This window comes from Eucyclogobius newberryi, unplaced genomic scaffold (genome assembly GCF_026437365.1).
Source record: "Eucyclogobius newberryi isolate DKJ021-1_F unplaced genomic scaffold, fEucNew1.0.hap1 SCAF_1, whole genome shotgun sequence".
Classification (NCBI taxonomy): domain Eukaryota; kingdom Metazoa; phylum Chordata; class Actinopteri; order Gobiiformes; family Gobiidae; genus Eucyclogobius; species Eucyclogobius newberryi.
The window spans coordinates 50,243,991-50,267,436 of record NW_027315723.1 but is presented as its reverse complement, the minus strand read 5'-3'; the positions used below and the strand labels follow the sequence as shown (position 1 = coordinate 50,267,436).

Below are 23,446 nucleotides of genomic sequence, written 5' to 3'. Positions count from 1 at the left end.
GATGAAGGGGACAGAGTGGAGGACGGGGACAGAGTGGATGAAGGGGACAGAGTGGATGAAGGGGACAGAGTGGAGGACGGGGACAGAGTGGATGACGGGGACAGAGTGGAGGACGGGGACAGAGTGGATGAAGGGGACAGAGTGGAGGACGGGGACAGAGTGGATGAAGGGGACAGAGTGGAGGACGGGGACAGAGTGGAGGACGGGGACAGAGTGAATGACGGGGACAGAGTGGATGAAGGGGACAGAGTGGAGGACGGGGACAGAGTGGATGACGGGGACAGAGTGGATGACGGGGACAGAGTGGAGGACGGGGACAGAGTGGAGGACGGGGACAGAGTGAATGACGGGGACAGAGTGGATGAAGGGGACAGAGTGGAGGACGGGGACAGAGTGGATGACGGGGACAGAGTGGATGAAGGGGACAGAGTGGAGGACGGGGACAGAGTGGAGGACGGGGACAGAGTGGATGAAGGGGACAGAGTGGAGGACGGGGACAGAGTGGATGAAGGGGACAGAGTGGAGGACGGGGACAGAGTGGAGGAAGGGGACAGAGTGGAGGACGGGGACAGAGTGGATGAAGGGGACAGAGTGGATGAAGGGGACAGAGTGGAGGACGGGGACAGAGTGGAGGACGGGGACAGAGTGGATGAAGGGGACAGAGTGGAGGACGGGGACAGAGTGGAGGACGGGGACAGAGTGGATGACGGGGACAGAGTGGAGGACGGGGACAGAGTGGATGAAGGGGACAGAGTGGAGGACGGGGACAGAGTGGATGAAGGGGACAGAGTGGATGAAGGGGACAGAGTGGAGGACGGGGACAGAGTGGATGACGGGGACAGAGTGGAGGACGGGGACAGAGTGGATGAAGGGGACAGAGTGGAGGACGGGGACAGAGTGGAGGACGGGGACAGAGTGGATGACGGGGACAGAGTGGAGGACGGGGACAGAGTGGAGGACGGGGACAGAGTGGATGACGGGGACAGAGTGGAGGACGGGGACAGAGTGGAGGACGGGGACAGAGTGGTCCTGGTCCGGAGGAGAGAGAACGAACGTTCTGACAGTGTAAACAATAATTTCACAAAATAACGGTGTTTTAAGGTAATAAATTATAACTAGTCAGTGAAAAAGTGAACTACAGTACTTTTAAGTACTTTTCACAGTGGATACTTTTACTTCAACTACTTCAACACCATATTTAACAGCAAAATCTGTAATTTCTACTGTACTACATGTTTTAATGGGACTGAAAAGTAGAAGTATTTTCCTTTATGTTTTGAGACGGATTGAGGGGACGTTATATATATATATATACCGAATAATGCTGAATATACCGAACAATACTGAATATACCGAATAATACTGAATATACCGAATAATACTGAATATACCGAACAATACTGAATATACCGAATAATACTGAATATACCGAATAATACTGGATATACCGAATAATACTGAATATACCGAATAATACTGGATATACCGAATATACCGAATATACCGAATAATACTGGATATACCGAATATACCGAATATACCGAATAATACTGGATATACCGAATATACCGAATATACCGAATAATACTGGATATACCGAATATACCGAATATACCGAATAATACTGGATATACCGAATATACCGAATATACCGAATAATACTGGATATACCGAATATACCGAATATACCGAATAATACTGGATATACCGAATATACCGAATATACCGAATAATACCGAATAATACTGAATATACTGAATATACCGAATAATACTGAATATACCGAATAATACTGAATATACCGAACAATACTGAATATACTGAATAATACTGAATATACTGAATATACTGAATATACCGAATAATACTGAATATACCGAACAATACTGAATATACTGAATATACCGAATAATACTGAATATACCGAACAATACTGAATATACTGAATATACCGAATAATACTGAATATACCGAACAATACTGAATATACTGAATAATACTGAATATACCGAATAATACTGAATATACCGAACAATACTGAATATACCGAACAATACTGTATATACTGAATATACCGAATAATACTGAATATACCGAATAATACTGAATATACTGAATATACTGAATATACTGAATATACCGAATAATACTGAATATACCAAACAATACTGAATATACCGAATAATACTGAATATACCGAACAATACTGAATATACCGAATAATACTGAACATACCGAACAATACTGAATATACCGAATAATACTGAATATACCGAATAATACTGAATATACTGAATAATACTGAATATACCGAACAATACTGAATATACTGAACAATACTGAATATACCGAATATACTGAATATACCGAATAATCCTGAATATACTGAATAATACTGAATATACCGAACAATACTGAATATACCGAATAATACTGAATATACCGAATAATACTGAATATACCGAATAATCCTGAATATACTGAATAATACTGAATATACCGAATAATACTGAATATACTGAATATACCGAATAATACTGAATATACCGAACAATACTGAATATACTGAATATACCGAATAATACTGAATATACCGAATAATACTGAATATACCGAACAATACTGAATATACCGAACAATACTGAATATACCGAACAATACTGAATATACCGAATAATACTGAATATACCGAACAATACTGAATATACCGAACAATACTGAATATACCGAATAATACTGAATATACCGAATATACTGAATATACCGAACAATACTGAATATACCGAACAATACTGAATATACCGAACAATACTGAATATACCGAACAATACTGAATATACCGAACAATACTGAATATACCGAACAATACTGAATATACCGAATATACTGAATATACCGAGCAATAACCGTCAGAAAAATGATCTATATCTAGAATCAATCTAGTGACATACTTTTGATTCATTGATTAGTTGTTTGATCGCAAAAGGCCTGTGAATATTATATTTTTACTGAATTTGCTTGAAGACCTCAAAGGCACAGACAAAACAGACAAAACATTGTTTTTGTGGTTTCGGTGTAACTCTCTTCTCCGGCTCAAAGAAGACGTCTGGATCATAAATGTTTGTAACGCAGTCAGACAAAATCATGCTTTGCTTGTTGAACCTAAAAACGTCTTTTACTGATTCTGATTTTGAATGAGGGATAATAAACATTTATAGTCCATTATTTGATTATTTGATTTCTAAATAAGCTCAATAATTGATTTGTTGTCGAAAGTGTTGAATTGAGACTGCAGTACCTTTTTTAAAACACTAGATGTCGCACAAAGCTTGTTCTCAGTGTGTGTGGCAGCACATTTGGACTACATGAGCCGTACCTTGTCGTCCGGCCAGCCCCCCCTGGGCCGGCCCCTCCGCCTGCGGCCCCAACACAGGTAGTCCAGCTCTCGCACGGGGGAGAAGCCCAGCAGAGTGTCCAGCTCGGGGGACCCCATGAGGCGGGACGAGGGCATCTCCACCTCCAGACGATACGACAAGTTCCTCAGCGTGCACACACTGTTCTCCACGATCTGGCCCCGAAGGAAAAGAGCGGAACAGGTTCAAATACATGTGTGTGTGTGTGTGTGTGTGAGTGTGTATGTGTGTGTGTGTGAGTGTGTGTGTGTGTGTTTGTGTGTGTGTGTGTGTGTGTGTTTGTGTGTGTGTGTGTGCGTGTGTGTGAGTGTGTATGTGTGTGTGTGTGAGTGTGTGTGTGTGTGTTTGTGTGTGTGTGTGTGTGTGTGTTTGTGTGTGTGTGTGTGCGTGTGTGTGAGTGCAGTATGTATGTGTGTGTGTCTCTGTGTGTGTGTGTGTGTGTGTGTGTGTGTTTGTGTGTGTGTGTGTGCGTGTGTGTGAGTGCAGTATGTATGTGTGTGTGTCTCTGTGTGTGTGTGTGTGTGTGTGTGTGTGCGCGTGCGTGTGTGCGTGTGTTTGTGTGTGTGTGTGTGCGTGCGTGCAGTATGTATGTGTGTGTGTCTCTGTGTGTGTGTTTGTGTGTGTGTGTGTGTGTGTGTGTTTGTGTGTGTGTGTGTGCGTGTGTGTGAGTGTGTGTGTGTGTGTGTGTGTGTGTTTGTGTGTGTGTGTGTGTGTGTTTGTGTGTGTGTGTGTGCGTGCGTGCAGTATGTATGTGTGTGTGTCTCTGTGTGTGTGTGTGTGTGTGTGTGTGCGCGTGCGTGCAGTATGTATGTGTGTGTGTCTCTGTGTGTGTGTGTGTGTGGCACCTTGCTGTCATAGTCGGTGGTGTTGTTGCAGGCTCGAAGCACCTGCAGCAGAGAGTCCACCAGCCCCTCACAGCAGCGCAGCTGACTCCGCGCCTCCTCCCCCGCTGAGCTCAAGTTCCTACACACACACACACAGACACAGACACACACACAGACACACATAGACACACACACAGACACACACACACAGACACACATAGACACACACACACACACACAGACACACATAGACACACACACAGACACACACACACACACACAGACACACATAGACACACACACACACACACAGACACACATAGACACACACACAGACACACACACACACACACACACACAGACACACATAGACACACACACAGACACACACACACACACACACAGACACACATAGACACACACAGACACACACACAAACAAAAAAACAAACATAGAGTCAACATAGAGAGAGCTGCAATACACACTCTCTCCACACGAGGGACCTAAACCTGCCCGGATACAGCACCAGGGGACCTCCTCCAATCAGAGGCTCCTTCAGCTGACAGCAGCACATGCTTCTGGTTCAGGAGGAGGAGGACCAGGAGGAGGAGGACCAGGAGGAGGAAGACCAGGAGGAGGAGGACCAGGAGGAGGAAGACCAGGAGGAGGAAGACCAGGAGGAGGAGGACCAGGAGGAGGAAGACCAGGAGGAGGAAGACCAGGAGGAGGAGGACCAGGAGGAGGAAGACCAGGAGGAGGAGGACCAGGAGGAGGAGGACCAGGAGGAGGAAGACCAGGAGGAGGAAGACCAGGAGGAGGAGGACCAGGAGGAGGAAGACCAGGAGGAGGAAGACCAGGAGGAGGAAGACCAGGAGGAGGAGGACCAGGAGGAGGAGGACCAGGAGGAGGAGGACCAGGAGGAGGAGGACCAGGAGGAGGAAGACCAGGAGGAGGAGGACCAGGAGGAGGAGGATCCTGCCTTTTAAATGATCCACTCTGGTCATCAAAGTGGATTTTACACTTACAAATGCCCAAATAATACTACTTAAAGGTGAAACTCTGAAACTTTCCTGGTGTTGGCTCTTCCATCTGCTTGTCTCCATAGAGTGTGAGTGTGGGTGCACGTGTGGGTGAGGGTGTGGGTGAGGGTGTGGGTGAGGGTGTGGGTGCACGTGTGGGTGTGGGAGTGGGTGCACGTGTGGGTGCACGTGTGGGTGAGGGTGTGGGTGTGGGAGTGGGTGAGGGTGTGGGTGCACGTGTGGGTGTGGGAGTGGGTGCACGTGTGGGTGAGGGTGTGGGTGAGGGTGTGGGTGCACATGTGGGTGCACGTGTGGGAGTGGGTGCACGTTTGGGTGAGGGTGTGGGTGCACGTTTGGGTGAGGGTGTGGGTGCACGTGTGGGTGAGGGTGTGGGTGCACATGTGGGTGCACGTGTGGGAGTGGGTGCACGTTTGGGTGAGGGTGTGGGTGCACGTTTGGGTGAGGGTGTGGGTGCACGTGTGGGTGAGGGTGTGGGTGCACGTGTGGGTGAGGGAGTGGGTGCACGTGTGGGTGTGGGTGCACGTGTGGGTGAGGGTGTGGGTGAGGGAGTGGGTGCACGTGTGGGTGAGGGTGTGGGTGCACGTGTGGGTGAGGGTGTGGGTGCACGTGTGGGTGAGGGTGTGGGTGCACGTGTGGGTGTGGGTGCACGTGTGGGTGTGGGAGTGGGTGAGGGTGTGGGTGCACGTGTGGGTGTGGGAGTGGGTGCACGTGTGGGTGAGGGTGTGGGTGAGGGTGTGGGTGCACATGTGGGTGCACGTGTGGGAGTGGGTGCACGTTTGGGTGAGGGTGTGGGTGCACGTTTGGGTGAGGGTGTGGGTGCACGTGTGGGTGAGGGTGTGGGTGCACATGTGGGTGCACGTGTGGGAGTGGGTGCACGTTTTGTGTGAGGGTGTGGGTGCACGTGTGGGTGAGGGTGTGGGTGCACGTGTGGGTGAGGGAGTGGGTGCACGTGTGGGTGTGGGTGCACGTGTGGGTGAGGGTGTGGGTGAGGGAGTGGGTGCACGTGTGGGTGAGGGTGTGGGTGTGGGAGTGGGTGAGGGTGTGGGTGCACGTGTGGGTGTGGGAGTGGGTGCACGTGTGGGTGAGGGTGTGGGTGAGGGTGTGGGTGCACATGTGGGTGCACGTGTGGGAGTGGGTGCACGTTTGGGTGAGGGTGTGGGTGCACGTTTGGGTGAGGGTGTGGGTGCACGTGTGGGTGAGGGTGTGGGTGTTCATGTGGGTGCACGTGTGGGAGTGGGTGCACGTTTGGGTGAGGGTGTGGGTGCACGTTTGGGTGAGGGTGTGGGTGCACGTGTGGGTGAGGGAGTGGGTGCACGTGTGGGTGTGGGTGCACGTGTGGGTGAGGGTGTGGGTGAGGGAGTGGGTGCACGTGTGGGTGAGGGTGTGGGTGCACGTGTGGGTGAGGGTGTGGGTGCACGTGTGGGTGAGGGTGTGGGTGCACGTGTGGGTGAGGGTGTGGGTGCACGTGTGGGTGTGGGTGCACGTGTGGGTGAGGGTGTGGGTGAGGGAGTGGGTGCACGTGTGGGTGAGGGTGTGGGTGCACGTGTGGGTGAGGGTGTGGGTGCACGTGTGGGTGAGGGTGTGGGTGCACGTGTGGGTGTGGGTGCACGTGTGGGTGAGGGTGTGGGTGAGGGAGTGGGTGCACGTGTGGGTGAGGGTGTGGGTGCACGTGTGGGTGAGGGTGTGGGTGCACGTGTGGGTGAGGGTGTGGGTGCACGTGTGGGTGAGGATGTGGGTGCACGTGTGGGTGCACCTGAGGCAGCCGGTGGTGTTCCGCAGCAGCAGGGAGGACTGGAAGCGGCCCCTCTGCTGCTGCAGGTCGCGGTGGGCCGTGCTGCTCCAGCCCGAGTGAGGGATGACTACGGTGTTGGTCAGAGTGGACAGAGCGTCTCGGATGATGGTCATCTTCACCGCGTCACATGACGACAGGTTCCACAGGACGCCTGGTGTACAGGTAGTAGAAGCATCTGGTTTAGTTATGACAGGTACTGGAAACATCCTCTGTTCTGATTGGCCAGAGCTCAGATGTATTTATAAACTTAATTCAACTCTTTAATTAACCAGGTTCTGTACAATAAATGATCTACAATTGCATTAAAATGTAACTACTTGAACGTTGAGTTTTCTTTCTCATAAACACATTCTGAGCAGCAGAACTCATCCGGAGGAGGACGAGCTCCTGAGGACCTGAAGTCTCTGGATGTTGTAGGACTGTCTTGGTTGACACGTCTCTGTAACAGGGCGTGGCCGTCGGGGACAGTGTCTCTGGACTGTCAGACCGGGGTGGTGGTCCCTCTGTTCAAGAAGGGGGACCGGAGGGTGTGTCCCACCTACAGAGGGATCACACTCCTCAGCCTCCCATAAGGTCTATTCCAGGTCCTGGAGGAGAATCCGACCGATAGAACCTCAGATTCAGGAGGAGCAGGTTTAGGTCCTGGTGGTGCAACACTGGACCAGCTCTAGACTCTCCATCGGGTGCTCCAGGGTTCATGGGAGTTTGCACAGTCACATGTGTTTTGTGGATCTGGAGAAGGCTTTCGACCGTGTCCCTCGGGGTGTCCTTTGGGGGGTGCTCCGGGTCTTGTCCCGATGTCTTGCCCTCTCCAGGTGGGTGGGGGTCCTTGCCCCAAGTGGAAGAGTTCAAGTGTCTCGGGGTCTTGTTCACGAGCGAGTGAAGGATGGAGCGTGAGATTGACAGTTGGAGGTGAAGAAGGAGCTGAGTCGAAAGGCAAAGCTCTCGATTTACCCGTCGGTCTACGTTTCTGCCTTGGTGGCTCGGGCATCTGTTCCGGAGCCTCTTGGGCGCCTCCTTGGGGAGGTGTTTTGGGCATGTCCCAACGGGAAGAAACCCTGTGGAAGACCCAGGACACACTGGAGGGACTATGTCTCTCGACTGGCCTGGGAACGTCTCAGGATCCCCACGGAGGAGCTGGAGGAAGTGTCTGGGGAGGAGGAAGTCTGGGTCTCCGCTTAGACTGCGGCCCCCGCGACCCGGCCCCGGATAAAGTGGAAGAAGATGGATGGAGAAGGTGTACAGTCTCAGAATGTTCTTTCCGTCACTATTTATCTGGTTCCATTTGATTTGTTTTTCCTTTAAAATAAAAATGTCTTTCATTATTGATTCATGAACTCAAAGAGAACAGACTTTTAATCACCAAAAAAAAGCAATTTATTCCTCCAAAGTTTGAACTATTCCAAAGCAGATGCTTTTACTGATGTTGATCTTTGACCATTAACAATGTCTGAATAGTGGTTAAAGCAGCAGCACATATGCCAGGCTCAGGGGGCCGGCCTCATCCTCATGAGATCTGACCATTTGCCCCATGTCCTGCCTGCTCTTCTCCCCCATCTCATGCTATACTCTTCTGTCTAATAAAACCAAAAATAAAACATCATTTGATTCATTGTCTGGCCCTCGTTGTCTCAGCAAAGTACAAGAACTGCAGCCGTCGAATCACAAAAAGTACCAAAAATATTCATGATAAATGATCATTTCAAATAGGCCAAAAACAGTGTTCAGAAGTATTGCAATTGTAGTTAAGATGCAGGTCCAGCCTGTGTTACTATCATGTGTTAAATGTGGCGCAGTCGGGCCGATTAAGGGCACAGGAAGTAGTAAGTACAGGAAGTAGTAAGTACAGGAAGTAGTAAGTACAGGAAGTAGTAAGTACAGGAAGATCGAGTCTCTCACAGACACTTATAACCAGTCCACCGTCTATACACTAAACTATTGGTATCGATATGCTAAATATGTAGCCGACTGTCACAAGCGGAGAGATTGTTATGTATGTACACACATGCCCATGGCAACCAACTCTCCACACGTGCTCCCTCTCCCTGGGCCTAATTTATCCAACATGTTACCTGGCACTCTAATTTCTAGAGATAATGTTAAACTTCTGAGTAGGATAGTTTGGTCTGCGTGGAGAGCGGTGATTCCTCTTCTCCCACGCAAGATTAAGTTCCGACCTCAGATTCACATCAGAGCTCCTAAAAATGTAAAACTAGGGCCGCTTTTTGGACCAGTCCACATTCGACCTGGCTCTAAATTTACATGCTTTGCACAGACGATTGCATCCACCTTATCTATCGGTCCAGGATCTGAACTTAAACCACTCCATGTAGGGCAAATCCCTGATTTATATTGTTCCACAGTGTATGTCCCGTGCACTTATCTGGTGAACAACACCCACTTGAACACCCACCTGAATAATTCTCAGGCGGGCCCCAAAACCACATGTGCACCTTACTACACTGTTCCAGACATTTTAGGGACCGTTCCAAAAGAGGAGTACATGTTTCTTTGTGGATATTACATGTATGAATGTCTCCCGGCGGGACGGGTGGGCCGATGCGCAGCTGTGATTCCTTCAGATCATTCATACATAATATCCAGCATACCACATCACACACCCAGGACACAAAGGGATCTGGCATCTCATGACGCTGTTTGGGGGTCTGACGTGCCAGATGACCATAAAATTTGGACTACGGGGGAAAAGGTCCTATTTGCATTGTTCCCAAGTGTGGGAGTGGGTAACATTAGCTACTTTCGAGGCAGAGAGAGAGGAGATGCAGGCACTTCGCGCAGTCGTGCTAGATCAGATAACAGCCTCCAGTGGGGGGTGCACAGATAACAGCCTCCAGTGGGGGGTGCACAGATAACAGCCTCCAGTGGGGGGTGCACAGATAACAGCCTCCAGTGGGGGGTGCACAGATAACAGCCTCCAGTGGGGGGTGCACAGATAACAGCCTCCAGTGGGGGGTGCACAGATAACAGCCTCCAGTGGGGGGTGCACAGATAACAGCCTCCAGTGGGGGGTGCACAGATAACAGCCTCCAGTGGGGGGTGCACAGATAACAGTCTCCAGTGGGGGGTGCACAGATAACAGCCTCCAGTGGGGGGTGCACAGATAACAGCCTCCAGTGGGGGGTGCACAGATAACAGTCTCCAGTGGGGGGTGCACAGATAACAGCCTCCAGTGGGGGGTGCACAGATAACAGTCTCCAGTGGGGGGGTGCACAGATAACAGCCTCCAGTGGGGGGTGCACAGATAACAGCCTCCAGTGGGGGGTGCACAGATAACAGCCTCCAGTGGGGGGTGCACAGATAACAGCCTCCAGTGGGGGGTGCACAGATAACAGCCTCCAGTGGGGGGTGCACAGATAACAGTCTCCAGTGGGGGGGTGCGATCCAACAGGGACTCGCAAACTTGACCAAACTCCGTAATCTCATGGAATCTGAAACTGTCACTGCCTCACTGCCACTCACCCTCTCACCCTCTCACCCTCTCACCCACTCACCCACTCACCCACTCACCCTCTCACCCACTCACCCACTCACCCACTCACCCTCTCACCCTCTCACCCTCTCACCCACTCACCCACTCACCCACTCACCCACTCACCCACTCACCCTCTCACCCTCTCACCCTCTCACCCTCTCACCCACTCACCCACTCACCCACTCACCCTCTCACCCTCTCACCCTCTCACCCTCTCACCCTCTCACCCTCTCACCCACTCACCCTCTCACCCTCTCACCCTCTCACCCTCTCACCCTCTCACCCTCTCACCCTCTCACCCTCTCACCCACTCACCCACTCACCCACTCACCCTCTCACCCTCTCACCCACTCACCCTCTCGCCCACTCACCCACTCACCCTCTCACCCTCTCACCCTCACCCTGGGCTCTTATTTCCTGGCGTGACGTGCTCATACATTTTGGCATGATTGTAGGGTTAATCTCGAGTCTGTTTTCTTGTGTTTCCCGTGTTTGTTCAAAGTGATTGGTAAGATGGTTTCTGCTCATTATGTGTCTGTTCAGGTTCCAGGGCCAGATAGAGACACAGGCGACATTAGTGATTCAGATGATGATTCAATCATCAAGGGAATGAGACCTTGAGCCACGGCATAAACAAGAGCGGAGGCAAATAAAACTTTAACAGTTTTATTAATTTTTTTTTAAACTATTTTTGAAATCACTGATTCAAAGGGAAATTGTAATGACTTAAATTAAGACAAGAGATAGACTGAAATCTTTATTTTGATGAAATTAATCGAGCATTTTTTTTTCTCCAGAAGTCAGCATCAGCCTGTCCGTCCTGAGCCTCATTCACAGTGGAATTCTTCCAGGTTTCTACTTTTATCCCAAAGTGGTTTTGTAGTTTTCTCCTACTCAGGTTTTCTACTTTTATCCCAAAGAGGTTTGGTAGTTTTTTCCTGGCCGGTGGAGGGGGTCTCGGGACGGGGGAGCTGGGGTTAACTTTATTAATATTTTTTATTAATAATTTTATCTATTTAGTATTATTATTATTATTATTATTTTTATTATTATTTTATTACTAATTTCAAGGGTTCAATTTTATTAATTAGTGTTTTTAATCATTAAATTGGTCATTTTTATTATTATTTTTTTTGTGATAATTTATCTAATTATTGTTATTATTCATTTTTTGTTGTGTTATTAATTATTAATTAATATTTTCTCTGATTGGTAATTGATTGATGATATGATATTAAACAGGGGTTTAAGATAATCAAAAGAGTGGTATTGTAATGGCAGAAAATGGGTCATGTCATGTCATTCTAATGTTGTTTTAGGCCATGACATGTCACGGAATTAATATCTTTGTTGTTCTCCTGTGCAGATGGGATAAGAATATGAGGTCCTGATTATACTGAATATCTACTGTCCGGCGCCTCTTAATCATCAATTAATGCGTCAGGACCGGATTCGGTGGAAATGGTCTTTGATTAAACCTCTGAAGAGATGGAACCGTCACAGACGTGATAGTCTGGTCTATCTCTTTTTGAGCTGATTTGGGTTGTGATTATGTTATGTTTGTTACCACCTATAAAAGGTGTACTTTGTAAATTGTAAAGTTAGGTAGGGACAGAACGAACTTGTCTTAGGGAGAGAGAGGGTGTTTATCCACTGTGCACGTGAATAAACTTCCACCTTTTGAGAGAGACCGAGAGACTCTGTTTCTGCTTCAAGTCATTGCCTGGTTACTCTTTACTTGATCATTGTTTACAGGAAACTGCCGTAACAGTAGTAAGTACAGGAAGTAGTAAGTACAGGAAGTAGTAAGTACAGGAAGTAATAAGTACAGGAAGTAATAAGTACTAAGCAGCAGCTTCACGATCCTTCATGAACATGTATAAAAGTACATGAGGATCTACGCCTCAAACTGGATCAAACGCCTCGTGGTACAGTGCGACCCATACCGAGTCATACCGACCGGGGCCCACTGCTGCTCGACCGGGGCCCCCTCGGTTGCTGTGATGCTGGGGGGGAATAGAGCGGTGGGAGAAGTACCTGTGACGAGCTCGCGGACCTCGTTGTCCGTGGTCTTCCTGAGCAGGCGGAGCAGAGCGGGCACGCCCCCACAGTTCCTCAGCGCCACCTTGTTGTTGTCCGTGGCCTTCCCGTACACAAGGTTCCTGAGGGCCCCACACGCACTCTTCTGCACCTCTGACATCTTGTGGTCCAGCAGGTCTACCAGGTGCTGAATGCCTCCCAAGTGACACACCTACAGACACGGACAGACATTCACCAAATGACTACAAACATCCTGAAGCCAAGTCCATAATGAGCAGCACCCGGAGCCACAGCACAAACGCTCCTGTGTCTGTAGAGGGCGCTCACCTCCATCTTGATGCGGTTGTCCCCGTAGCACAGGTGCTGGAGGAAGGCTGCAGCGTTGGCCTGCACTGAGGGGAAGTGGTGCTGGAGCATGTGGATGACCTCGGGCAGCTCAGGGTCTCTCCACGCCAGCTCCCTGAAGACCAGACAAAAGCTTTATTTTTCACGATTCCTATGCACACTCTGGCCAGCGGGGGCAGTGTTACCTGGGGTCCTTGTGGATGCTCTCGATGCTGGGGGTGCGCGTGGCCCCTCGGTCCAGCCCTGACAGTCTCTGTGAGTATGGCTCCCTGAAGGAGTCCACGTACACGCCCGCCGAGCTCAAGCCGTAGCTGCTGCTCCGGTACGGCAGGGTCCCGCTGTGGGGGAGGGTCCCGGCATGGCTGCTGGTCCTGGGGAGGGTCTCCAGACCTGGGGGACAGAATTCTGAGTTCAACCTCAGTCCATGATTCTCATAACAACCACAATATATTTTTAACATCCAATCACACCATAAAATCAGCAGATTGTCCCGTCTGAACGTGTTCAATGTGTGATATATTATTAGAGTGCAGTACCTAAGTTGTTCCTGTAGATGGCACCCTGTGGGTCATGGCCTGGGCTGTGAAACAGGGGGCTCTGAAAGGCTCTCTCGTCAAACACTGGGGTCATGGGACAGTCGGGGGACAGAGCGGCCCTCAGCTCAGGCTCCGTCTGAGCTGTGTGGCCCCCGTACGAGCTGTGGAGGCCTGGACACATGAGGAGGGGTCAGGGTCAGACAGTGTCATGTGTGTGTCACGCAGCAGCAGTACTGACCGATGAGGCTGTCGGGGCGGGGCAGGGCGTGGTGCTGGTACAGCCCGTAAGGGTCGGCGCTGTAGGCCAGAGACTGGCTCTGCCGGGGCAGAGTGGACGTGTAGTGCTGGGGGACCGCCGTCATCCCGGAGCGCAGAGGGGACCCTAGCCTGCCCTCCACCAGGGACAGGGAGGAGCCCAGCCGAGCCCCTGGACCCAGGACAGTGTCTCCAGGAGACGGGGGCGAGAGGCAGGAGGGGGGCATGGTGGTCCCCGGGAACACTGCAGACAGAGGCTTGGGCTCAGACAGGATGGGCGAATCGTAGGTACTTCCCTGGGATGTGCGCAGGGACATGCGAGACGGGGACACGGGACCACAGCCCGGAGACTGGCCCCTGGAGGGGACTGAGGACATCCTCCTGAGGACACGTCCTGAACCCTGGCACAGGGGACAGACAGAGGGCAAATGGCATGATGATATTGTTTGAATGAGTTGTATAGTATTAGACTGCTCATACGTCCAGCAGGGGGCATGTTACGTAACAGGACACACTCAGGGGCCCCTCACAGGCCCCTCACAGGCCCCTCACTCACAGGCCCCTCACTCACAGGCCCCTCACTCACAGGCCCCTCACAGGCCCTTCACTGCTGGTCACAGACGAGGCTCTGGACTCACCTGTGCAGACGCCTGGCCCTCAGCGCGGGGGCTGCGGGACACGGAGCGCACCACAGTCTGGCTGTAGTAGCTGTCCTGGTACCCACTGTCCGAGTATGAGGTCATGTGGGCCGAGTGTCCCCCTGAACCTGAGGGCAGAGGTCAGAGGTCAGAGGTCAGTGTCCTCTACAACACTACACTCTGCATGTGTGTGTGTGTGTGTGTGTGTGTGTGTGTGTGTGTGTGTGTGAGAGTGTGTGTGTGTGTAGTGACTGACCATCGCTGTCATGGAGCGAGCCGTGGTCAGGATCAGGCAGGAACAGTGCCTCCTCTGGCTCTGCAGCAGCTCCAGGGCTCCCAGGGGCCTCCATAGAGCCCTGGGACTGGCCTCCTGCATTACAAAAACACATGGCATTAGATTTCTGCACATTTATAATATAATGATGAAAATGGAGTGAAAGTAGAATTACCTGCCGTCCTCCAAGCAAACGACTTCTCTGACGAGCTTCAGACAAACAAGGAGAAAGTGTTCAGACGTTACAGTGTTCAGACGCTACAATGTTCGGACGTTACAGTGTTCGGACGTTACAGTGTTCGGACGTTACAGTGTTCGGACGCTACTGTGTTCGGACGTTACAGTGTTCGGACGCTACAGTGTTCGGACTTTACAGTGTTCGGACGCTACAGTGTTCGGACGCTACAGTGTTCGGACGTTACAGTGTTCGGACGTTACAGTGTTCGGACGCTACAGTGTTCGGACGCTACAGTGTTCGGACGTTACAGTGTTCGGACGTTACAGTGTTCGGACGTTACAGTGTTCGGACTTTACAGTGTTCGGACGCTACAGTGTTCGGACGCTACAGTGTTCGGACGTTACAGTGTTCGGACGTTACAGTGTTCGGACGTTACAGTGTTCGGACGTTACAGTGTTCGGACGCTACAGTGTTCGGACGTTACAGTGTTCGGACGTTACAGTGTTCGGACGTTACAGTGTTCGGACGTTACAGTGTTCGGACGTTACAGTGTTCGGACGTTACAGTGTTCGGACGCTACTGTGTTCGGACGTTACAGTGTTCGGACGCTACAGTGTTCGGACTTTACAGTGTTCGGACGCTACAGTGTTCGGACGCTACAGTGTTCGGACGTTACAGTGTTCGGACGTTACAGTGTTCGGACGTTACAGTGTTCGGACGCTACAGTGTTCGGACGTTACAGTGTTCGGACGTTACAGTGTTCGGACGTTACAGTGTTCGGACGCTACAGTGTTCGGACACTACAGTGTTCTGACGTTACAGTGTTCAGACGCTACAGTGTTCAGACGCTACAGTGTTCGGACGTTACAGTGTTCGGACGTTACAGTGTTCGGACGCTACAGTGTTCGGACGTTACAGTGTTCGGACGCTACAGTGTTCGGACGCTACAGTGTTCGGACGTTACAGTGTGCTACAGTGTTCGGACGTTACAGTGTTCGGACGTTACAGTGTTCGGACGTTACAGTGTTCGGACGCTACTGTGTTCGGACGTTACAGTGTTCGGACGTTACAGTGTTCGGACTTTACAGTGTTCGGACGCTACAGTGTTCGGACGCTACAGTGTTCGGACGTTACAGTGTTCGGACGCTACAGTGTTCGGACGTTACAGTGTTCGGACGTTACAGTGTTCGGACGCTACAGTGTTCGGACGTTACAGTGTTCGGACGTTACAGTGTTCGGACGTTACAGTGTTCGGACGCTACAGTGTTCGGACACTACAGTGTTCTGACGTTACAGTGTTCAGACGCTACAGTGTTCAGACGCTACAGTGTTCGGACGTTACAGTGTTCGGACGTTACAGTGTTCGGACGCTACAGTGTTCGGACGTTACAGTGTTCGGACGCTACAGTGTTCGGACGCTACAGTGTTCGGACGTTACAGTGTGCTACAGTGTTCGGACGTTACAGTGTTCGGACGTTACAGTGTTCGGACGCTACAGTGTTCGGACGTTACAGTGTTCGGACGCTACAGTGTTCGGACGTTACAGTGTTCGGACGTTACAGTGTTCAGACGCTACAGTGTTCAGACGCTACAGTGTTCGGACGTTACAGTGTTCGGACGTTACAGTGTTCGGACGCTACAGTGTTCGGACGTTACAGTGTTCGGACGCTACAGTGTTCGGACGCTACAGTGTTCGGACGTTACAGTGTGCTACAGTGTTCGGACGTTACAGTGTTCGGACGTTACAGTGTTCGGACGTTACAGTGTTCGGACGCTACTGTGTTCGGACGTTACAGTGTTCGGACGTTACAGTGTTCGGACGCTACAGTGTTCGGACGCTACAGTGTTCGGACGTTACAGTGTTCGGACGCTACAGTGTTCGGACGTTACAGTGTTCGGACGTTACAGTGTTCGGACGCTACAGTGTTCGGACGTTACAGTGTTCGGACGTTACAGTGTTCGGACGTTACAGTGTTCGGACGCTACAGTGTTCGGACACTACAGTGTTCTGACGTTACAGTGTTCAGACGCTACAGTGTTCAGACGCTACAGTGTTCGGACGTTACAGTGTTCGGACGTTACAGTGTTCGGACGCTACAGTGTTCGGACGTTACAGTGTTCGGACGCTACAGTGTTCGGACGCTACAGTGTTCGGACGCTACAGTGTTCTGACGTTACAGTGTTCGGACGCTGCAGTGTTCGGACGCTACAGTGTTCGGACGTTACAGTGTTCGGACGTTACAGTGTTCGGACGTTACAGTGTTCGGACGTTACAGTGTTCGGACGTTACAGTGTTCGGACGCTACAGTGTTCGGACGCTACAGTGTTCGGACGCTACAGTGTTCGGACGTTACAGTGTGCTACAGTGTTCGGACACTACAATGTTCAGACGTTACAGTGTTCGGACGTTACAGTGTTCGGACGTTACAGTGTTCGGACGTTACAGTGTTCGGACTTTACAGTGTTCGGACGTTACAGTGTTTGGACGCTACAGTGTTCGGACGTTACAGTGTTCGGACGTTACAGTGTTCGGACGTTACAGTGTTCGGACGTTACAGTGTTCAGACGCTACAGTGTTCGGACGTTACAGTGTTCGGACGCTACAGTGTTCGGACGCTACAGTGTTCAGACGTTACAGTGTTCAGACGTTACAGTGTGCGGACGTTACAGTGTTCGGACGTTACAGTGTTCGGACGTTACAGTGTTCGGACACTACAGTGTTCAGACGTTACGGTGTTCGGACGTTACAGTGTTCGGACGTTACAGTGTTCGGACGTTACAGTGTGCGGACGTTACAGTGTTCGGACGTTACAGTGTGCGGACGTTACAGTGTTCGGACGTTACAGTGTTCGGACGTTACAGTGTTCGGACGCTACAGTGTTCAGACGTTACAGTGTTCGGACGTTACAGTGTGCGGACGTTACAGTGTTCGGACGTTACAGTGTTCGGACGTTACAGTGTTCGGACACTACAGTGTTCAGACGTTACGGTGTTCGGACGTTACAGTGTTCGGACGTTACAGTGTTCGGACGCTACAGTGTTCGGACGTTACAGTGTTCGGACGTTACAGTGTTCAGATGTTACGGTGTTCGGACGTTACGGTGTTCGGACGTTACAGTGTTCAGACGTTACGGTGTTCGGACGTTAAGACCTCTGTACGTACCTGCTGCTGTCTGCGGCGGGCGATTCTGCTCCCAGCATGCATCTCTCCAGCTGAGTGGCCACCATCTGCCTCTCCTCCTCCAGCTCTCGGGTCAGACGCTCAAACTGCAGCTCCTGGTCTCACCCACAGGGAGAGAGGAGGTGGTCAGAGCCCAGGGGTCAGACCCAGGTCAGAGCCCATGGGGTCAGAGCCCACGGGTCAGAGCCCAGGTCAGAGCCCACGGGTCAGAGCCCATGGGGTCAGAGCCCAGGTCAGAGCCCACGGGTCAGAGCCCACGGGTCAGAGCCCATGGGGTCAGAGCCCATGGGGTCAGAGCCCATGGGGTCAGAGCCCAGGTCAGAGCCCACGGGTCAGAGCCCATGGGGTCAGAGCCCAGGTCAGAGCCCATGGGGTCAGAGCCCATGGGGTCAGAGCCCAGGTCAGAGCCCATGGGGTCAGAGCCCATGGGGTCAGAGCCCATGGGGTCAGAGCCCAACACCAAGCACACCATTTAGAGTCACATGAAAACACAGAGTGGGATCGTTTCTACACAAAAGCTTATTGTATTTGGGTCAGAGCTGGTCATGTGACGAGAATAAGCCTGATCTCCTCCTCTGCATCTCACACGCCCAAAACACGCCTGATCTCCTCCTCTGCATCTCACACGCCCAAAACACGCCTGATCTCCTCCTCTGCATCTCACACGCCCAAAACACGCCTGATCTCCTCCTCTGCATCTCACACGCCCAAAACACGCCTGATCTCCTCCTCTGCATCTCACACGCCCAAAACACGCCTGATCTCCTCCTCTGCATCTCACACGCCCAAAACACGCCTGATCTCCTCCTCTGCATCTCACACGCCCAAAACACGCCTGATCTCCTCCTCTGCATCTCACACGCCCAAAACACGCCTGATCTCCTCCTCTGCATCTCACACGCCCAAAACACGCCTGATCTCCTCCTCTGCATCTCACACGCCCAAAACACGCTACAGCCTCAATCGTGACAGAACTCATCTCGTTGAGCATGAGGAGCGCACACCTCCAGAGCATGAGGAGGAGCACCTCCAGAGCATGAGGAGGAGCACCTCCAGAGCGTGAGGAAGAGCACCTCCAGAGCATGAGGAGGAGCGCGCACCTCCAGAGCATGAGGAGGAGCACCTCCAGAGCGTGAGGAAGAGCACCTCCAGAGCATGAGGAGGAGCGCGCACCTCCAGAGCATGAGGAGGAGCACCTCCAGAGCGTGAGGAGGAGCACCTCCAGAGCATGAGGAGGAGCACCTCCAGAGCGTGAGGAGGAGCGCGCACCTCCAGAGCATGAGGAGGAGCACCTCCAGAGCGTGAGGTGGAGCGCGCACCTCCAGAGCGTGAGGAGGAGCGCGCACCTCCAGAGCGTGAGGAGGAGCACCTCCAGAGCGTGAGGAGGAGCACCTCCAGAGCGTGAGGAGGAGCACCTCCAGAGCGTGAGGAGGAGCACCTCCAGAGCGTGAGGAGTAGCACCTCCAGAGCGTGAGGAGGAGGCTTCATGATTACTCTGAATTTTAGTAAGTGATTTTTACAGTTTATTGATTAGTAAAGGCAGTGGTGCAGTGGGTTGAGCGAGTGCCCTCTCACATAGTGGTGTCCAGTCCTTTGGCCAGAAACTCAAATATATAAAGAATTAGATTATATTCTTTGTGTTATTTCCAAAGCGCCCGAGTCGTTCAGAACTCGTCTGGATCTGAGTCGGGACGATTATCACATTGTGAGAGTTTGATGGGGCAAATGGAGGCTCCGCCCACAGGTGGTTCCACAGAGATGGTCAGGTGTGGTCAGTGCTGCCCTCCACATGTAGGACAGCTCTGACCGCTCCAGCCTGAAGTAGGCCTACAGTGTGATTCAGGCAGAGCAGGGACTTTACTACTACACTGAAGTAGTGATGGAGTAATACACGGTGAGTGCAGTATTCTAGTGTGTACTATATACTATACTAGTGTGTACTATATACTATTGTATAGTGTGTACTATACTAGTGTATATTATATACTATACTAGTGTGTACTATATACTATACTAGTGTGCACTATATACTATACTAGTGTATACTATATACTATACTAGTGTGTACTGTATACTATACTAATGTGTACTATATACTATACTAGTGTGTACTATATACTATACTAGTGTGTACAATATACTATACTAGTGTGTACTATATACCATACTAGTGTATAGTGTGTACTATACTAGTGTATACTATATACTATACTAGTGTGTACTATATACTATACTAGTGTGTACTATATACTATACTAATGTATAGTGTGTACTATACTAGTGTATATCATATACTATACTAGTGCGCACTATATACTATACTAGTGTATAGTGTGTACTATACTAGTGTATATTATATACTATACTAGTGCGCACTATATACTATACTAGTGTATACTATACTAGTGTGTACTATATACTATACTAGTGTGTACTATATACCATACTAGTGTATAGTATGTATTATACTAGTGTATACTATATACTATACTAGTGTGTACTATATACTATACTAGTGTGTACTATATACTATACTAGTGTATACTATATACTATACTAGTGTGTACTATATACTATACTAGTGTGTACTATATACCATACTAGTGTATAGTATGTATTATACTAGTGTATACTATATACTATACTAGTGTGCACTATATACTATACTAGTGTATAGTGTGTACTAAACTAATGTATATTATATACTATACTAGTGTGTACTTTTTACTATACTAGTGTATACTATATACTATACTAGTGTGCACTATATACTATACTATTGTATACTATACTATACTAGTGTATAGTGTGTACTAAACTAATGTATATTATATACTATACTAGTGTGTACTTTTTACTATACTAGTGTATACTATATACTATACTAGTGTGTACTATATACTATACTAGTGTATACTAGTACACTGTATGGAAATGATAAACTTTGAAAATGTCTCATGTTCTAATGTAAATGATTTGTTGAACTCTGTTACATTTAGTGTTTTGAATGTTCTGGACACCATCGCCCCTATAAAGGCTAAAATGGTTGAAAATAAGCAGAAGGCGCCGTGGAGAAATGATGATTCGGTCAGGGCACAGAAAAGGGAGTGCCGCAGGGCCGAACGGAAATGGCGCAAGTCAAAGCTCCAGGTTCAAAAAGAGATTTACAAAGAGAAGCTGAACATGTACAACCTAATCTTATGTAGAACTAGGGAAAGATATTTTTCTGAAATGATTGGAAGCTGCAGTAACAACTCTCGTGTCCTGTTTGCCACAGTAAACAGATTAACAAACCCTCCAGCTCAGCTGCCGTTAGAACTCATTTCCACATCCAAGTGTAATGAGTTTGCATTATTCTTTAATGACAAAGTTCAGGGCATTAAAACTGCTATAAATCCCACATTGCAAAAAATGACCCTAAAACCACCAAGACACTTAGAGCTAACTCACTTTGCACCAGTAACTGACAAAACTGTCCATGAGATCATCACCAGTCTGAGTTCATCTACATGCTGCCTCCATGTGTGAGCCTCCAGATTTCTAAAATCTGTGCTGAACAGTTTGTTAGCACCACTCACTCACATAGTTAACATGTCGCTTCAATCTGGAACATTCCCAATGTCTTTGAAAACTGCGGTCATAAAGCCTCTCCTAAAGAAGAGCAGTCTTGATGCCGCAGTACTGAGTCATTACCGGCCCATCTCTAATCTGCCATTTTGGGGCAAAGTCCTTGAAAAGGTTGTTTACCAACAGCTCACAGATTTCCTCTTAATAAACAACTCATTTGATGTTTTTCAGTCAGGTTTTAGACCTCATCACAGCATTGAGACTGCTCTTGTCAAGGTGACAAATGACATCCGCCTGAACACTGACACGGGCAAAGCCTCAGTCTTAATTCTGTTAGATCTGAGTGCTGCTTTTGACACTGTCGATCATGGGATCCTCTTACAGAGACTAGAGGACTGGGTGGGCATCACTGGCACTGCCCTAAACTGGTTAAGGTCCTATCTGGAAGACAGGAAGTACTTTGTTGAAATTGGCAGCTGTGTCTCAGACCACATGACCCTGACCTGTGGAGTGCCCCAAGGGTCAGTCCTGTTCAACCTCTACATGCTGCCGTTAGGTCAGTTGATACGCAGTGAAAATGTGTCCTATCACAATTATGCAGACGACACTCAGATCTATGTTTCACTATCGGCAGGTGACTATGGACCAGTAGATTCACTCTGTCACTGCATCCAACAGATCAGTTTGTGGATGCAAAACAACTTTCTCCAGCTGAACTCAGACAAGACTGAAATAATCGTTTTTGGCCACAGAAACAAAGAGAAAGTGTTAGCGGTCACCTCCAGAGTCTCGCTCTAAAACCTACAAACCAAATTAGAAATCTGGGGGTAATAATGGACTCAGACTTGAACTTTAATAGCCACGTCAAATCAATAACATCAGCAGCTTTTTACCATCTAAAAAACATTGCCAAAATCAAAAATATAGTGTCAAAACCAGATTTAGAGAGACTTATCCATGCGTTTGTCTCCAGTAGATTAGACTACTGTAACGGCCTGCTCATTGGTCTCTCCAAACGAGTTGTAAAACAGCTGCAGTACATCCAGAACGCTGCTGCTCGGGTCCTGACCAGAACCAGGAAGTATGATCACATTAGTCCTGTTCTCAGGTCTCTGCACTGGCTCCCTGTGGCTCAGAGAATAGACTTTAAAGCAGCTCTGCTTGTGTACAAGTCTCTCCATGGCCTAGCACCAAAGTACATCTTGGATATGTTAGTGCCATATGAACCATCTCGGACTCTGAGGACCTCAGGGACCGGCCTCCTGCTGGTGCCCAGAGTCAGGACAAAACATGGGGAATCTACGTTTCAGTTTTATGCAGCTAAAATCTGGAACAGTCTTCCTGAAGATGTGAGACAGGTTCTACTCTGACAATGTTCAAATCTAAGCTAAAAACAGTTTTGTTTAGCTGCGCATATGACTGAAAGGATTTTTTCTTTGCACTCTTCTCTTTTGTTTGTGATTTTATTAGTTTAGAAAATCAGTTGGATTGATCATTTTTAATTCAGTTAATTTTATTGTATTTCTGTTTCTGTAATTTCTTTGTGATTTGAATGCATTTTTCCTGCTGTGAAGCTTTGAATTGCCTTGTGTATGAAATGTGCTCTACAAATAAACTTGCCTTGCCTACTATATACTATACTAGTGTATAGTGTGTACTAAACTAGTGTATATTATATACTATACTAGTGTGTACTTTATACTATACTAGTGTATACTATATACTATACTAGTGTGCACTATATACTATACTAGTGTATACTATAATATACTAGTGTATAGTGTGTACTATACTAGTGTGTACTATATACTATACTAATGTGTACTATATACTATACTAGTGTATACTATATACTATACTAGTGTGTACT

The 23,446-nt window shown here is 49.1% G+C and overlaps 1 protein-coding gene across 1 annotated transcript in view; it reads right to left on the bottom strand.

Moving 5' to 3' along the window:
- Positions 1-23,446, bottom strand: part of LOC140362466 (plakophilin-4-like) — a 42,915-nt gene that overhangs the window by 17,657 nt on the left and 1,812 nt on the right. The window contains exons 2-13 of the mRNA XM_072448569.1: positions 17,992-18,104; positions 14,826-14,860; positions 14,633-14,746; positions 14,377-14,504; positions 13,722-14,139; positions 13,484-13,654; positions 13,133-13,337; positions 12,930-13,062; positions 12,600-12,813; positions 7,031-7,220; positions 4,259-4,376; positions 3,377-3,568 (exon numbers count right to left, since the gene is read on the bottom strand). Of these exons, the coding sequence (XP_072304670.1) occupies positions 3,377-3,568; positions 4,259-4,376; positions 7,031-7,220; positions 12,600-12,813; positions 12,930-13,062; positions 13,133-13,337; positions 13,484-13,654; positions 13,722-14,139; positions 14,377-14,504; positions 14,633-14,746; positions 14,826-14,860; positions 17,992-18,104 (2,031 nt within the window). The remainder of the gene's footprint in view (positions 1-3,376; positions 3,569-4,258; positions 4,377-7,030; positions 7,221-12,599; positions 12,814-12,929; positions 13,063-13,132; positions 13,338-13,483; positions 13,655-13,721; positions 14,140-14,376; positions 14,505-14,632; positions 14,747-14,825; positions 14,861-17,991; positions 18,105-23,446) is intronic.